Genomic DNA, 18,505 nt, shown 5'->3' on the forward strand with positions numbered 1-18,505 from the left:
GATAATTTTTCATTTCCATTTTGGAATCAGCTTCTCAATTAATAGAAATAAAAATTCCAAGATTGGGAATGCACTGTTTATATATGTCAGTGTAGGGGAAATTAGGTGTTCCTAAGTTTGAGTTTTCCATGCCATGAATTGTTTAGGTCTTCTTTAATTTCTTAAGTAATGTTTTATAGTATTCTGTGTGAAGGTCTTATATAATTATTATTAAATATTAAAAAACCTGATTTTAAAAATATTATTGTATGTGGTGGTGGTGGTTTATTCGTTAAGTTGTGTCTGACTCTTGTAATCCCATGGTCTGTAGCCTGCCAGGCTCCTCTCTCCATGGGATTTTCCAAGAGAGAATACTGGAGTGGGTTGCCATTTCCTTCTCCAGGGGATCTGCCTGACCCAGGAATCAAACGCAGGTCTCCTGCATTGCAGGCAAATTCTTTACCGACTGAGCTATGAGGAAAGCCTCATACTATTATTGTTATATTATTTTATATTATATATAGTATTGTATACTATATAAACATATTATTGTATGTATCATTATTAATTTTTATATTCTGATACTTGTTCTTTATATATGCACTTGAATTTGATATATTGGCTTTATGTTCAAGTGACTAAATTCACTTATTAATTTTGAAATTTTAAAGAGTTGGACACGACTGAGCGACTGAACTGAACTGAACTGATAGGTAAGTTAGGCATTCTTAATTATTTTGCATTTTCTACATATAACAGGTGGCTGGCTCATAGGCTGTAGTTTGCCAAACTCTGCTTTAGTCCAAGTTCACACTTCTTTTCCTGGAAAGGAGTCTCGTCTGCTTGTTTGGGGCGCTGCATGCATGGCGGATACAGCAGGCGGTCCAAAGTGCTGCTCATGAGCACAGTGTCAGACTCGAGCTTTCCAAAGCGGTCTCTTCGATGTTGACTCAACTGTGCCAAATCTATTTCCAGCACTCTGTTTCTTGGTGTAGATCCAGTTTTCCATCTAGTATCATTTTCCTTCAGCCTAAAGAATTTTCTTTAATATATCACATAGAGCAGACACTCAAGGAAAGAATTCTCAACTTTTGTCTAAAAACGTCTATCTCACCTTTGTTTTGAATGACATTTTCACTGGTGAAGTGAAGTGATAGTCACTCAGTTGTGTCGGACTCTGTGACCCCATGGGCTCTTTGTAGCCCACAGGCTCCTCTGACCATGGGATTTCCCAGGCAAGAATACTGGAGTGGGTTGCCATTTCCTTCTCCAGGGGATCTTCCCGACCCAGGGATTGAACCCAGGCCTCCCACATTGCACTCTTTACCAACTGAGCCACGAGGGAAGCCACAGCAAATATTCACTAGGTAGTTTTTTCTTTCTGCACCTTTTGGATGTCATTCCATTGCCTTTCGGCTTCCATATTTTCTAGCGAGATGACTGCTGTCTTCCTTCTGTTTTTCTATATTGGGGATCACAAACCTTCTGTACTTTAGTAAATATTTTTTTGTCATTCCAGGCTAAATAGTCTGTGTCACAACTACTCAATTTTGCTACTGTTGCATAAAAACCACTATGGATGATAGGTAAACAAATAGGTGTGTCAGTATTCCAACAGGATTTTATTTATGAAAATCCACGAGGCAGAATAGATGTGGCTTGAGGGCTGTATAGGAGAAGCCAATGGCACCCCACTCCAGTACTCTTGCCTGGAAAATCCCATGGACGAAGGAGCCTGGTAGGCTGCAGTTCATGGGGTCACTAAGAGTCAGGCATGACTGAGCAACTTCACTTTCACTTTTCACTTTCATTCATTGGAGGGCAACCCACTCCAGTACTCTTGCCTGGAGAATCCTAGGGACGGCGGAGCCTGGTGGGCTGCCATCTGTGGGGTCGCACAGAGTCGGACACGACTGAAGCGACTTAGCAGCAGCAGCAAACTCTATTCTGTATGTAATGTGTTCTCTTTCTCCAGCTGCTTTTAAGAGTTTCTCTTTATCACTGTTGTTAAGAAATTTGATTATTATGTGATTGGGTGTAGCTTCTTTTATATTTATTCTGCTGAGGGTTTGTTGTGCTTCTTGGATTTTCCATTTATTCATTTTGTTCATATTTTTCTTCACATTCTTTTAAGGTTAAAGTTTGTCAGTTGCTTCCTTTCCATAATTTGAGCCTGTTTCTATTGATTTTTTTTTTCTGAGTATGAGCCATATTTTTCTTTGAATGATAATTTTTTTTATCAGATCCTCAATATTGTGAATTTTACTTTCTTAAATGCTCGGTTTGTTGTATTCCTTTAAAGAGTGCTGGACTTTGTTCTGCATGCAGTTACTTATACATGAGTTTGATCCTTTCAAGGTCTGCTTTTGTTCCCCCCCCCCCCCCCAAAATTTAAGTGTTTATTAAGAGTTAAATATAAACATTGACCTACTGACTTACAGAAAAATAGGTTCTTTGGGGAATTGTTTGTACCTAGACTACAGTTATATGCTCGTGTAACATGATTTACTGGGGTGCAGGGTCTTTCACAGCAAGAATAGGAGACTGGAAAGGATATTTTATAATTGTAACAGGGAAATGATAAAAGAAAATTTCACATATTGAGATACAGAGAAGTCATTCTGGCTTATACATGAGTTAAGGTGAATTTTATGCTAATTAAAACAGCCTGCTTATGTAAAGACCTGCTTTGAATCTTTGTTGTTGTAAAGCAGCAGTCCCCAAACTTTTGGCACCAGGGACTGGTTTTGTGGAAGACAAGTTTTCCACAGACCAGGGATGGGGAGATGGTTTAGGGATGATTCAAGTGCATTAATTGTTCACTGATTTCCATCATTATTACATCAGCTCCACCTCAGATCATCAGGTATTAGATTCTGGAGGTTGGGGGCTGTGAAGGATCAGTCTTTAATTTTAATTTACTCCATTACTAAACTATGGTATTTTCAAGGAGAAGCACAAAACCCAGGATAAAACGGGAGACTAGTCAGTTTGGGAGGTTGGTACAGAAGACTTCAGCATATTGACAGATGAGCAGGAATTAGTCAAATGAAAGCAGGGAGGGAAAGTGGGGTCAGGGGAATGATGTGCTTACTGCTACTTGCATGTGGAAAAGTCTAGAGATGGCAAGTATATAATGTCTGAGTAAGAACTGGGTTTCCCTGATGGCTCAGATGGTAAAGAATCTGCCTGAAATGCAGAAGACCAGGGTCTGACTCACAGTCCCATATGACATGGGAGGACAGAAAGGGAAGAATGGAAGAGATAAGGCTAGTAAAATAAGCACAGGTTAAACAGGGGTAGCAAATGAGTTCGCTCAGAACCATATTTCTCAACTGTTGGGATTACTACCTACAGGTTTCAAGAGTGGGTCTCACTTTTCTTTTTTTTAAAATGGTGTTTGGAGTGCAAAAGAATAAACAATACAGACTATAGAAATTCTATTTCATAGTTTACTGCAAACCTTTATTCATATGTAATTTGCTTCATTCTTTTGCTCACGTTTTTCTCCTACTTGTTACCGTCCCTCTTTTGGAGCACTAACTTTGGAGTTCTGAAGACATGGATTAAAATCTCAATTATGACTTTGAAAAATCTCAATTTCTGATTTTTTTAGCTGCATAGTTTTGAGCAAGTTCCTTAATCTGAGTCTTTCCTTTCTTTATCCATAAAAGAGTAAGGGAGGGCAAAGGTATGAAGTCACTTACAGGGCTGGTATAAGTTCAAAAGACATAAACATCTATCAGTACCCACCACATCATCTTTTATCATCTGGTTGACACGCTGCTTCCAAATAATTAATATTACGATAGTTTTAATCTTACTTAATCACTCAACATGTTACTCATCCTTGGATAAAAGTCCTAGAGAAAACAATTCCTTTTCTAGCCCAGAAGTTCTCAACAACGGCTGTACATTTAAATCATGTGAGGAACTTCAAAAAATACTGATGCCCAGTCGCCATGTAATTTAATAGGTCTGGGGCTGGGCCAGGCCTGGTAATATTTTTTAAAAACTTTCCAAGTGATTCTAACATTATGCATGGTTGAAAACCACTGATCTACCAAGGGAACGCTAACCTTTTCATCTCTCTGAAATCAAGGTGTGTGTGTGTCTAGCACACAAAGCAAAACTTGAAATGAGATTTATTAAGAGAAAAACAACTGCAGGCCATAACTGACACTGATGATGAGAGTTGGCTACACACTTGGCTGACTTCTTAGATTCTATTTTTAAAGTTAAATCCACACTGGTTATGTAACACTGGGGCTAAAGGTTTTACATAACAAATCCTTTTGATTTTGTAAAACCCAGATAGTTGATTTGTTGAATAAAAATCTTTATTTTACTTCTTTAAAACTATTTCTATAACCGAATTTCCTTTTACACAGAAAACCTGAGGTTTTTCTTTATAAGTTAACTTTTTTTTTAAGAACTGTTTACTTTGAATCCTTGTTTTTTAAAAATCCTTCATTCGAGTTTCATTCACTTCCAAAAAGGACTCTATGTAAGAAAATTAGTAAAACAAAGAATAAGGCTAACATTACGATGATATGACAGTTTGGTAAATGCATACATAGATATACATAGAAGAGCCTTTTAGACTTCTTTTTTCTTTTATTAGACTTCTTTTTCAAGATTCATTGGGTTTTTTTGGGGGGGGTTATCATCTTTTTTGTTTTTAAATCTATTTTTTAAATTGAAGTACAGTTGATTTAAAGTGCTTCAGATTACACCAAAGTGATCCAGTTATAGTTAGTTAGATATGTGTGTGTGTGTGTGTAGGTATACATACACACATACATTATCTTTTCAGATTCTCTTCCAATATGTTATTATAAATAAGTTCATTTGCATAATTTTTTTTAGATTCCACACATAAGTGACATCATATGATATTTGTCTTTCTCTGACTTATTTCACTTAGTATGATAAACTAGGTCTGTCCATGTTGCTCCAAATGGCAGTATTTCATTCTTTCCTATGGCTGAGTAATATTCCACTATATATAAATAACCACATTTTCTTTTATTCATTCATCTGTTGATGGACATTTAGGTTGCTTCCAAATAACTATTACTATAGTTGTAATTTTAAAAGGAAATCTTTAACTTCCAGTTTTTGGTAGTGGTATGAAGTTAATCTAAATATGCTCAGTAGTATGCTTTTTTTTTTTCCCCCTTGTGCCACACCACACAGCACCTAGGATTCTAATTCCCTAACCAGGGATCAAACCCATGCCTGAATTGGAAGCACGGAGTCACTAGACTACCAACGAAGTCCCCATGCTCAGTATATTACATAACTAGAATTTCATCTTTGTTATCATTTTGAATATTCAACTACCTTGACACATAAAAATCCTTGAATGACTTGCTATTCAAAGATAAAACTTTATGTAGGTTTAATTGTCTCTATGCAAGTTCCTAGTAGAAGCAGTTGAATCCAATATCAACCCACCAAGTATTAAATGACTTTACCAGTTTCAACAGATGCCGAATGATATAGTCATTTTCTAGCCAGTGGATCATTTTCTAGCCAGTGGATAACTGAACACATAACTTAGACATTCACTATTAGAACAACAGGAAGTCCATAGGAAAGAAACTTGATAAAATTCCTTCTGGTTCAATGATTTGTAGGGAAGAGAAATCTCAATTCTGTAAAGAATTTCCAGTTTTAAACTAATCCAATCAGTTTTTCTAATCTTCCTGATGACCAGAAACAGGTTAGGAATGGGAAGTAGTAGAATGAAGATGAGGATATCTGTTTTTAACCACTGCCATTAAAAGCTTGGGAAAAAGATAAATCCCAAATCAACAAAGAACATTCTTTCCTTAAAATGTTTTAAAAATAAATATATGACCAATCTTCAGAACTATGTACACGATGGGTAAGTTAAAATTTTTAGGAATGGAGACAACTGGGATAATTCCTGAATACTGTATAATCAAGACCGAGAAGAAGTGACTTGTTTCCAGTTTCCTGGCAAAGAAAATGTGGGATGGTAGGGGCTGACATTGACATTTTATCTGAAACTGTGAAACAGAAACAATTATGCAAAACACATGACTCAAAAAAAAAAAAAAAAAAAAGCCCAAATGTACAACTCTGAAAATATATGATCAGTATTTAATATTCTGAGGATTAAGTAAAAAAATAAAAAAAATGATCTAGTTAATTTCCTCTGAATTCTTGTAAGAGTTAAAAACAAACTATCACACTTTTTGATTTACAACCATCAGATTTTACTTCAGGAAAATCTAATACCTTTTAAAAGTTACAATTTTAATGTTAGCACAAAAAATTACTTCCTAACATTTCATTTTAGAAAATCTTTTCTGGAGCCAAAGATTCTTATTTTTGAATTACAGTACTGCAAGGCACATACAGAACTCACCTCCTTCAAAACACACAGAAGATATACTCCCTGAAATAGAATTTTTAAAATCCTCAATTAGAAATACTACAAAGTTAGCAATTCTTAGGTAAAAATGTGACTCCTACAGGATCATGCACCTTTCTTAAGATCAAATTCAGCACATATGTATAAATAATCCTTTTTTAAAACATTTTTACTTGAAATGCAGAGACAAAGTACTACAGCTCGATAAAGTTTATGTTATTGCCTTCATAAGAGACTGTATCATCGCTAGTATTCTCAAAGACTTGAATTTAATAATGGGGTAACTACAAAGGGAATAAAATATTTTCTTTCTTTTTAAACAATATTTCCTTCACCTCCAACACACAATTCTTTTATAAAGGATGCTAAGTGAAATCTATTTTCTGTTCGGTAAAACTGAGCACAGGACCATTTAAATGCCTCTAACTAAATTTAATGCAGCTTCATTAGGGACCAGGTACATATTTTCCTCTGAAAATTTTTGGTCAAGCATGTCTAACCATAAAAGCAAATGGAGTTTTAAGAGGTAGATTTTTTTTCCCATGATGCATTTTGTTAATAAATGTATTGTCAAGAAAATAAAACAAGCACTGAGTGTGTTTTCTTTAAGTATAAGGGTCTAATGAAAAGAAAAATAAAAGATAGATATGATATTTGTTACAGTCTGACATTTTAACAGTCATGGTATTGGATGTTTTGTGACCAGTGCATTTTGGACTCTCTCAGCATCAAAATACGAGTCTTCCAACTGTATTAAATCCGCCTCCACCCCCACCACCAGTTGGTCCACAGCTTCCGGGTGGATCGTTGTCATCAAATCCATTGGGCCGAAATGAACAGGATGCAGATGCAGCTTGTAGGGCCCGGGCTCGGGCATTCAACTCTTGTTCCTGAAATTTAAAATAGTTTTTATGACATTAAAACTCTAAATACCGTGGATGGGTATATCATCTATAAAAATATTTTTCAGTTGCTTTAATCCTTAAGTATCCTTCAAATCTCAGTAACTTTAAAAATACTTAATCCTTTTCAAATCATACTAAAGTACATAATCACAGATGGAGCAAACAAGATAGAGAGCAAAATCCTGGTGTAATTCTACAGAATGATAAATCCTAAAAGCCATTCTCTGTCAATACCCCACTTTAACTGAAGCCCCACAGTCTTCAGATTTCTCTACAGAAACATCACAGTTCTTGCACAGCTCATCAACAAATACAAGAATGGATTTCTTTCCTAATACACAGAACACAAAATTCAAAGGTTATGACAATGGATTATCTACTTTCCGTCAAGTGGAGCTGTTTTGGAAGTGAGTGATTACAGTAAAAGGTATAAATAATGAAAGAGGGCTCAATTTTTTCCTGCCCTTTCCTGAGAATATTTCTCAGTAAATAACAGATCTCATCTCAAAAACACTGCTAAAGAAAATGGAGCCTGTCTTCTTACAGTATTACTTAAAACCATCCCCTATCAGATTATCAGAACTTTTATAAGGACTCATATTCATCTCTGTGCCAGACATATATTAAGTGCTCAGTAAATATTCATGATCTCAAACTAGAACACTGTTAGGTACTTAGCCATGAAAGGAACAAATATGAATAAACATTTATTTATAAATTGCAAATTAATTTGGCAAGGTGTTGAACTGGATTCTAAAACTGACACAAACTCCTAGGAAGAACAGGCAAAATATCCTGGCATAGGTCCATTTTCTGGGAAAGAGTCTACAACTCTCAAATGAGGTCGTTAGTGTCAATAAGGTCTAAAAGGCACTGACTGGCAACAGCATAACCCTTAACTGATTACATAAAATCATCCTGAAGGACTCTCACAGTGCCATCAACATTAATAATAAAAACTATACTATTTCCAGCTTTTCAACTTAAAGTCCAATTAGTTTGTTCCTCCTGGCAATCTAATGTTCAATTTCTAGCTAAGTTTTCTTAGTTGACTATTCTACCCTCTTCATGAGATGCCTGGGTTTTATTATGGAGGAAAAACCTCAGGCATACCTTGACATCTGTCTCTATATCATGGACACCCTGGTTTCTCAGTAAGCATACATGACTGCTCTGCGATTCCCAATACACAAAATAATCAACAACCACATATTTATGGCTGAATGTGATCATAGATAAGAAATCCTTATAGCAGAATGGCTTAATTAACCAGTCTCTGATAGGCCCTTAGAAAGGCTTTTAAAACTTAATTTACAGGATATTTCTCAAAAACAATTTTTCCATTAACTTTATCAGTTACAACATCTGTAATTGCTGGCTCCTCTGTATCATGTCTAACCACACAGTATTTCTCAGGGATTATATTAATTTATTCTTCAATTTGTAAAGTTAGAGTAAGATTATATATGTTTGACAGATTAAAAATAAAAGCTGCCATAGCGGTATCAGAAATAGACACAAAAATAAGAACAGAAATACTCCATTCTGGTTCTATAATGTATTAAGCTATCTAAGCAAGCAATGAAAATATGGCTCTGTATCTAAGAAACAATATTTGGTTTAGGATACAGACCTTGTTCCCTAATGAAATAAATAAACTGAGTAAATATGCAAGGCAGAGTTCAAGAGTTCTGCTCAAGAAGATCTTGCCTAGACTCTATTAAAAAGGGATTTCCCACCAGAAATTATGTTGAAGAACCTACACAACACAAAACTGAGTAACCCCACTGCTTCTGAGACACCTGAAACCTATATTATATTATACTTTAAGATACAGAGCTTCTCAAGGAAGTAAGATACCATTTTTACTTTTGTAGTTATTTATATAAATACATGGCTGATGGAGAAAAGCATATGATATTCTGTTTTCAGAAGATACGCTTCAACTATGGATAAAAGTACGGGAAACCACTTTTCATTTTATTTCTTTTAATACAGATGAGAATATTAGGTAAATTCACAAATTTATAAGTAATTTTACCCAATTATATATCAAGTATTAAAATTAATTCTTATTTCAATAGTGGACTATTGGTCAAATAACAAAAAGGAGCTACTGTTGCTTTGGGACAAAAACCTTTCAGTATATTTAGATCTCTCATTTAAGTACATCTATAAACATAAAATTGATCCAGCTTTTTTGTTTGTTTGTTTTAAATTACACAGATACAATATATACTCTTATGTATGAGATACAATATATACTCTTATGTATGATGTATGATGAAGAAAAATATTCAGACAAACTCCCACCTCCTCCAAAGAAAGAAAAGAAACTGAACAAGAAAGGAGAGGATTATCTGCAGTTAGGGTGGAACACATGGGGTTAGGCGATAACCATTCACACATCCTTTCTCACACTGGATCCTAACAGAAAGCATGATGTTTGTATTCCAGACGCTAAAAGAATGGAGATACTCCTAATGGAAGCTGGGGGTAGAAGTATATGAGGAACAAGCCCTTTCCCAGATAGACTTCAAGATCCACAGTTTGCATTGCTTTCCTGTGTGTCAGGTTATGTTACAGAGTAGAAAATAGTCTGTGTGGTAGAATTTTTTTGCCTAGGTTTTTCAAAACCACTAGTCCTTCCAATACTATAAAGAGCAAGAGTCTTTCTAACACTTGTAAATCTAGCTGTGACTTAACTCCATAGCCTTACTTTTACTAAGATTTGGTAAGTTTTTTACAACTATTTTATAATTAGGCAGAATGCCATTTCTTAAAGCCAAAGTTGTATCCCAAACATAGCAATCTATTACAAAGCATCATTACTATGAAATGGGCACACACTTTTAACTATAACTCAAGAGTGAATGTAAAAACAGCACTGGAAATGAGAGAAAAAATATACACATATATGTTCCAAGTGTTCAAAACTAAAGAATGACAGCTGAAAACTGCTATATATAAAATCTCACCACATAGTCTCACTGCCAGGCAATTATGAAGACACGTTCACAGCAGAAGCACCATAGCTCCTAACGCAAACTTAAAACACCAGAATGATTTGGTTATACAGTATGAGAAACATCACCATTCAAAACTTATCCATTATATTTCTGTAGTTGAGATTAAATAATATGAAGTCTAAATATATTTGTTTCTAATTAATTTCTAGTTGGATATTTGTTATTGTAATTTGGTTCAAAAAGGCACTTTAATATGAAGCTTTAATAGCCTAAGAGTCTTAATACAGGTAAATAAACAATATCTTAAAACAGGTAATAACTTTAATGTAAAATGAAGTGATAACTTTTTTGCATTAGACAACTGGACAATCTGAGACTTAAAATGGAATTTAGAACAACTGCACAACACGAGAAACTGAATCAACAAAGTACATAATGGTTTTTCTTTATAATGACATAAGGATAATAAAATAATAATGAAAAGAATGGCTCATCACAAACACTGTAAAGTAGGATGTAATGGGCTAAGTTTTTGGCAGTCCAATTATAGAAATTAGAGTAGTTTTTGTATATTTCAAAAGTCAAGATTGCACTGGGCCTTATTTTCATATTTTACATTGTAGAAATTCTATTTCAGCCTTATCTTCTTACCCTCACTCCATCTTTCCAATGTTCAAGAATCCTGATGATTCCTATCTAATGGCTTATCTGATATCTATCGAGAAGTACACGGTTGAATATATTCTATTACCTTGATCATAAGCCTTTCTGGTAGTGAATAAGGAATATCCTGAGTTTCTTATTTTTTTTTCCTGCAAAATGTATTGTTTCTGTGTAATCCTGGAACACTGCCATACTCCTTATAAATGTATCATGTATCATTATTTGAATATTTCATAGTACAGTAAACTTTCCCACAAATCAGTGCTGTTTTTTCTCTTATTCTGTATCTTTTAAGAGTCTGTAACACAAAATTTTTAGAAACTTACATATTTAAACTCATAAAATCATTTGGTGTGTTTATAATACACCTACTGTTTTAACTCCTATTTACTGTTGGTCTTTTATGTTGATAGCAAGTTGGCAGGTTTCAAAGAAAAATACTTTCAGCAAGGTCTATATTAACTTTAAAGTAAGAAAAATCTTTGTGAAAAGTATAAGTATATTCAGCTCATATGAAATCCTTATTCATAGTTTTATTTACTGTTGTATTACTGCCTTGATTCTGTCGATCAGGTCCTTAAAGAACACAAACATCTGTTGTGTACAGATTCTACCTTTTAGTCTCCTTTTAACCACTTGTCAATAGTTCTTAAAATATTTGTACAAAGGTCAAGAAGAAATAAATACAAATTTAGCAGTTGTTTCCCCTGGCAGGTGGAACTAAACGGAAGAGGAAAATATTTCCATTTTATTAAACTTCCTATATTTCTGAATGGCATGATTTTATAATGATCAGATCTTTTCTAATTGAAAACAAAGAAAGGCTTCTATACTGCATCTAATTGTGACTTTCCATACCTAATTCATAATATTAGCAAGTAAGAAAATTTAGTTATATAGGTTGAACCCATTTCATATGAACCCAGATTCAAATTTCAAAATCACCACTTTGTAAACTCCTTGGAAGTGTAAAAGGTGGATTTCAAAATTAAGGCAAGCATTCAACCATTTATCAATTGCTTAAATAGCTTCTACAAATGATGATTATGTTTCCAACTTACCTGTAAATATAGTTTATTGTCTTTTGTTATAGCATCCATTAGTTCTTTCTGTAGAGGTGGTTCTCCATTTACCCAGAGTCCAGTGGTTGAATTGTTACCATTTAAACCATCAGTACTGTTCTGTCTCTTATACAAAAGTACATAAGCTGTATCCTTGGGAAACCTACTCGTAATTTTCTGGACTGACTGAAATGAAGTAAACGTCACTCGGCTGTCATTAAATAAAAACCATTCTTTTGACATGTCCTTATTTTCCAAGTCCTGTTCAATCACTGTGGTGGGACTATCTCTCCCTAGTAAGTGATTCCGGGAGGAGGAAAACGCCAGCGTTTCAGGCTGGGGGCACGTCTGGCAGGGGGACTCTGTTCCTGTGACGTTTCTGGCATAAGAATAGTAATGCCCACTTTCTGAGGACACACCAGAGTGAACGACCACAGAACTCAAGAGATAGGGCACCAGTTTTGGGGAGCAAGCTTCTTCAGTCCCAGAAGGCTTCAACTTTTTAGCTAGATTCTCACTAATGTCAGTGAAGTCAACATCTAGAGACCAACTTTCTGACAATGAAGAGAAAGGAGTTCTTTTAACTGGCAACTCCAAAACCAGTGGCAGTGACACATTGTCTAGTATTTTTCTTCTCACGTGATACTTCTGATCATAGGAAAATCTTAAGAGAGTAAGGATAAGGTATTCAGGTTCCTCTGTGATTTGCATAGTTTTCTCGGCATTCTGCAGAGAGGCACAGTTTTCACAATAATACTGGTTGTCACCAGTAAGAATCTCTGGAGCCAAAAAATAATTTAATAAGTCAGTCACTGAAGGTGTGGTCTCACCTCCCGGTTTCTGAGGTACATCTTTATTAACAAGCATCTTGCTAGAGTCATTAGGGGCAGAAGCGTCTTCAGTACAGCAGAACTCATCAGGACTGTCAACCATTCTTTCATTCACAGCTGAGTCGCAGGCAATGGCAATGGCTGACGGGTTACAGACACCTGGTCCTTCTGAAGGACCAGGCCTGCTGGCCTGTGTTAGGCCATCATCTTGGGTACTGGGTGATGATGCTGGATCTTGAAAAGACAAGTTTTCCACAGAAGAGGAAGGACAAAAGGCCAGTGAAAGATCTGTAAAGGCTTCCACTTTCTGTGAGGTACTCCTGCAGTTCAGACAACAAATGTGAGTTCGAAGTTTTCCTCCAAACATTTTTTCAATTAGCGTCTTCTCACCGTCACTTGCGCAATGGGTCTCTGTTAGGACAGCTGCTTTAATGGCTACCTCTTGTAAAGAAGTTTCACTGCATCCTGGACTTTCAGAAGACTTGTGTGAGGACTGAACTTTCAAGATCTTTTCTTCTTCATGGAGCCTGCAGGAGAGTATATCATTATATAGCTACTTCGCTTAAATTTAAATGTCAGTTCTATTCAAAAATATGAGTGGCTTGCCTTATATTAACAGCCAAATTATTCTTATCAAATATAATGCTTATTTAAAAAATCAACTAACTTTACTAGTCATTTACATTCCATAAAGGAGGCAAAGACCAGGAAATAATAGGTTTTATTACCTAAGTAGGAAGAAGACAATAAAATTGATCAAACCCACTTAATTATCAGTTGGTATAAAGGTGAAGTTATTAAATTTCATTATCTCAGAATGCCTTTATACTCTTAAAACTAACTGAGGAACCTGAGAGCTATCATGTATGTGGTTGTATCTATCAACATTTACTGTATTCAAAAATTGAGAATAAAAGTAATAAAGTACTACACAATAATAAATAATAAACTCATTACATGCTAATATAAATAACATTTAAAAATGAAAAAGTTATATTTTCTAAACTCAAAAAAATTTAGTGAGATGAATGGCTCATTTTGCAAATATTTCAAGCATCCGGCTTAATAGAAGGCAGGCTAGATCCTTGTATCTGCTCTGCATTCAAACTATTGTGCTCTGTTGTTTTGGATGAAGCATATGAAGAAAGTCTGGCCTTAACTACAGATACACAGATACGTAGTCAGAAAGGGAAAGATCCCTGAAAGTGTTTTGGGAACCCCCAGGGGTTCTTATACTACACTTTGAGAACAGCTAAAGTAAGAAAATTTAAAAAAGAAACTAAATTAAAAACACCTTAAAAAAATAAAATAAATGCAAGGCATTTTAGAGTTTAACACTAGAAATGATGTCTTTAAAGGTAAAAACAATATTCAATAGAAATAATCTGTTAAGAAAGAACATAATTCAAATCACAGCTCTAGAAATGCTTTTTACCTGTCTAGTAGAAACCTGAGGTATTCAGAACAGTCTTGTTGTGATCTGGGGGTAAACCATGGAGGTCTGGAAGCCTCAAAGAATATCCGAGGTGCATATGCTTCTCTCTGTTGATCAAGAAAACACAAGGAAGTGATTCTCACACCATGAACTAAATACCTAAATCTTAATATATAATGTTTAATAAAGATGACTACAATTACATGGGCTTAACCTTTACTACAAAGGACCAGACAAATACATTTAGGTAACTTTCAGTCTTAACTTCTCATTCTGCAGATCAGAATTAAGATCTAGAGAAAGTACGTGACTTGCCCAAGGTCATACAGCTAAACTAGTAGCAGAGGGGATTTTTATCAGACCCCAAGACTCTTTAACTTAATACAATGCTTCTGCCCTTCTCTCTCTGATGTGCTTGAATCCACAATTTTAAAAAAAAAATCTGAAAAAAAAAAAGTTAGTAGATATATATTTTGGATTAAAAAGGGACATACTCTACAAAGCCATGCCTACTGATTTTAGGTGAAAATTTCTTTGACTGGGAACACATGTCATAAATGTATGGAATATGAACACACTGCTCAGGAACTTTGCTGACTTTATTTGTTTTAACATAGGAGCAGTTTAGTGAAGTGATTGCTTGTGGACTTTAGAGCAAGGTAGGCTGAAATCCTAGATTTTGCCACGACAAAAATAGAACTGAAAAAGACATCTGCAAAGTTGTGATTCAGTTCAGTTCAGTTCAGTCGCTCAGTCGTGTCCAACTCTTTGTGACCCCATGAATCACAGCATGCCAGGCCTCCCTGTCCATCACCATCTCCCGGAGTTCACTCAGACTCACGTCCATCGAGTCTGTGCTGCCATCCAGCCATCTCATCCTCGGTCGTCCCCTTCTCCTCCTGCCCTCAACCCCTCCCAGCATCAGAGTCTTTTCCATTGAGTCAACTCTTCGCATGAGGTGGCCAAAGTACTGGAGCTTCAGCGTCAGCATCATTCCTTCCAAAGAAATCCCAGGGTTGATCTCCTTCAGAATGGACTGGTTGGACCTCCTTGCAGTCCAAGGGACTCTCAACAGTCTTCTCCAACACCACAGTTCAAAAGCATCAATTCTCCAGTGCTCAGCCTTCTTCACAGTCCAACTCTCACATCCATACATGACCACTGGAAAAACCATAGCCTTGACTAGATGGACCTTTGTTGGCAAAGTAATGTCTCTGCTTTTGAATATACTATCTAGGTTGCTCATAACTTTTCTTGCAAGGAGTAAGCGTCTCTTAATTTCATGGCTGCAGTCATCACCTGCAGTGATTTTGGAGCCCCCAAAATAAAGTCTGACACTGTGTCCACTGTTTCCCCATCTATTTCCCATGAAGTGATGGGACCGGATGCTATGATCTTCATTTTCTGAATGTTGAGCTTTAAGCCAACTCTTTCACTCTCCTCTTTCACTTTCATCAAGAGGCTTTTTAGCTCCTCTTCACTTTCTGCCATAAGGGTGGTGTCATCTGCATATCTGAGGTGATTGATATTTCTCTTGGCAATCTTGATTCCAGCTTGTGTTTCTTCCAGTCCAGCGTTTCTCATGATGTACACTGCATATACGTTAAATAAGCAGGGTGACAATATACAGCCTTGATGCACTCCTTTGCCTATCTGGAACCAGTCTGTTGTTCCATGTCCAGTTCTAACTGTTGCTTCCTGACCTGCATACAGATTTCTCAAGAGGCTGCTTAAGTGGTCTGGTATTCCCATCTCTTTCAGAATTTTCCAGTTTATTGTGATCCACACAGTCAAAGGCTTTGGCATAGTCAATAAAGCAGAAATAGATGTTTTTCTGGAACTCTCTTGCTTTTTCCATGATGCAGTGGATGTTGGCAATTTGATCTCTGTTTCCTCTGCCTTTTCTAAAACCAGCTTGAACATCAGGAAGTTCACGGTTCATGTATTGCTGAAGCCTGGCTTGGAGAATTTTAAGCATTACTTTACTAGCATGTGAGATGAGTGCAACTGTGCAGTAGTCTGAGCATTGTTTGGTATTGCCTTTCTTTGGAATTGGAATGAAAACTGACCTTTTCCAGTCCTGTTGAGTTTCCAGCCACTGCTGAGTTTTCCAAATTTGTTGGCATATTGAGTGCAGCACTTTCCCAGCATCATCTTTCAGGATTTGAAACAGCTCAACTGGAATTCCATCACCTCCACTAGCTTTGTTCGTAGTGATGCTTTCTAAGGTGATGCTTTGACTTCACATTCCAAGATGTCTGGCTCTGTATGAGTGATCACCTCATCATGATTATCTGGGTTGTGAAGATCTTTTTGTACAGTTCTTCTGTGTATTCTTGCCACCTCTTCTTAATATCTTCTGCTTCTGTTAGGTCCATACCATTTCTGTCCTTTATGGAGCCCATCTTTGCATGAAATGTTCCCTTGGTATCTCTAATTTTCTTGACGAGATCTCTAGTCTTTCCCCTTCTGTTCCTCTATTTCTTTGCACTGATCGCTAAAAAAGGCTTTCTTATCTCTTCTTGCTATTCTCTGGAACTCTGCATTCAGATGCTTATATCTTTCCTTTTCTCCTTTGCTTTTCGTATCTCTTCTCTTCACAGCTATTTGTAAGGCCTCCCCAGACAGCCATTTTGCTTTTTTGCATTTCTTTTCCATGGGGATGGTCTTGACCCCTGTCTCCTGTACAATGTCACGAACCTCAAAGTTGTGATTGTAACCTGAAAATTTAGAATTTGAGTTATTTGTGGTATATGACAGGGTTCTCAGCTAAGGAAAACATTTCTATCAAAATAGGTGTATTTATGGCATTCTGAAGAAAAGGAATTTGGTGGATTGTTTGCAATGGGTTTCAGAAATCATTTGATTCATATTCCAGTCTTGCCACTTGTTTGCATGGCCAGGAAAGCAGGTCATGTAAGCCCTGTTTCTTCACCTGTAAAATAGGGACACTACCTTATTACCTCATAGATTGATTTTGAGGATTAAGAGATAATATATGCAAACCACCTAGCACAGGAACTAGATGAATTTAAATGCTCAATACATGTTAGCTTCATTAATTATGAGAAGAAAAGCCTTTTAAATCATATAAGGAAAATCTACCTACCTAATCTACTTGTCAGATACGGTCTCAACTATGGCAGAAGTTTAATTAGGTTCTCTTGTTAATTCTTCTTTTGTTGAGAATATGGAAGACTCCTAAGGCTTTTTCCTAATAGCTCTAACTTAAGTTAATATAGTATATATAATGTATTAATTTCTACACATATACACATAGATATACATACACCTACCATATGCATACATGTTATACAGCTGACCATTGAACAACATGGGGTTAGGGGTCCTGACCCTCTGCTTAGTCAAAAACCTGTGTATAACTTTACAATAGGCCCACCATATCTGTGGTTCTGCATCTGTGGACTCAGACATGGATTATGTTGTACTGTAGTACATATTTATTGAAAAAAATCCATGTGTAAGTGAACCTTTGCAGTTCAGACTGTGATGTTGAAGGGCAAACTCTATATAACATACAGTAAATACAGCAAGTATATACATCCATTTACTAGAAAACAATGTTTGGAAGTTGCAGGGAGGAGATTTCATCTCCTTTGGTCCTGAGGTGTTAAATTTGTGGACATATTTCCTCCAGGCAGAGAACAGTAAAATGATCCTCTGAGTATTTCAGGCCATCACTCATGCCACTCTTGACTCCTTCCATTTAAGAAGTTATACTTGAGATATTTCTCAGCTTGCAGGTAGGAAACAAAGCATTCCTAACAACCCAATCCCATCAATTCTAAATCTATCTTCTCTTCTGGCCGTAACTACCTATTCCTTTAGACCTCTGTGAAATGAGAACAGTGAAACCAGAAAATATCATTTGTAAATGATTTGTATTATTCATAGGTATTACTCGGAACTTAAAAGTACAAGTTCTTTGAGCACAAGGATTCCTTTCTGAATGCTTATCAGACTTCATATTACATCTCTCAATAAATGGCTATTTACATGACGTTCTTGCTATTAGCATAAACTTATTTCGTTGGATTAATTTGTGGACATAAAAGATCATGAAATTTTAAGCTCCATAACTTCTAACAGGTAAACAGTTTATCCATTAAGTTCAAAAGTTTAGTTATAATGAGAGGGTATATACATCAGAAATGGGAGGGAAAAAAAGCCAAGATGTCACAAAATTATTTTAATTATTCATGTTAAATTGTTCATTACTATGAAAATCTACCAAAT

The 18,505-nt window shown here is 35.9% G+C and overlaps 1 protein-coding gene across 2 annotated transcripts in view; it reads right to left on the reverse strand.

The window, feature by feature from the left end:
• Positions 1-6,203: 6,203 nt before the first annotated feature.
• USP38 (ubiquitin specific peptidase 38) overlaps positions 6,204-18,505 on the reverse strand; it is a 33,716-nt gene continuing 21,414 nt past the window's right edge. For both annotated transcript variants that reach the window (XM_042234314.2, XM_027956256.3), the window contains 3 exons: positions 14,249-14,355; positions 11,984-13,340; positions 6,204-7,275 (listed from right to left, as the gene is read on the reverse strand). In XM_042234314.2, the coding sequence (XP_042090248.1) occupies positions 7,114-7,275; positions 11,984-13,340; positions 14,249-14,355 (1,626 nt within the window). In that variant the 3' untranslated portion in view covers positions 6,204-7,113. The remainder of the gene's footprint in view (positions 7,276-11,983; positions 13,341-14,248; positions 14,356-18,505) is intronic.

This window comes from Ovis aries, chromosome 17 (genome assembly GCF_016772045.2).
Source record: "Ovis aries strain OAR_USU_Benz2616 breed Rambouillet chromosome 17, ARS-UI_Ramb_v3.0, whole genome shotgun sequence".
In the NCBI taxonomy this organism is placed as follows: Eukaryota; Metazoa; Chordata; class Mammalia; order Artiodactyla; family Bovidae; genus Ovis; species Ovis aries.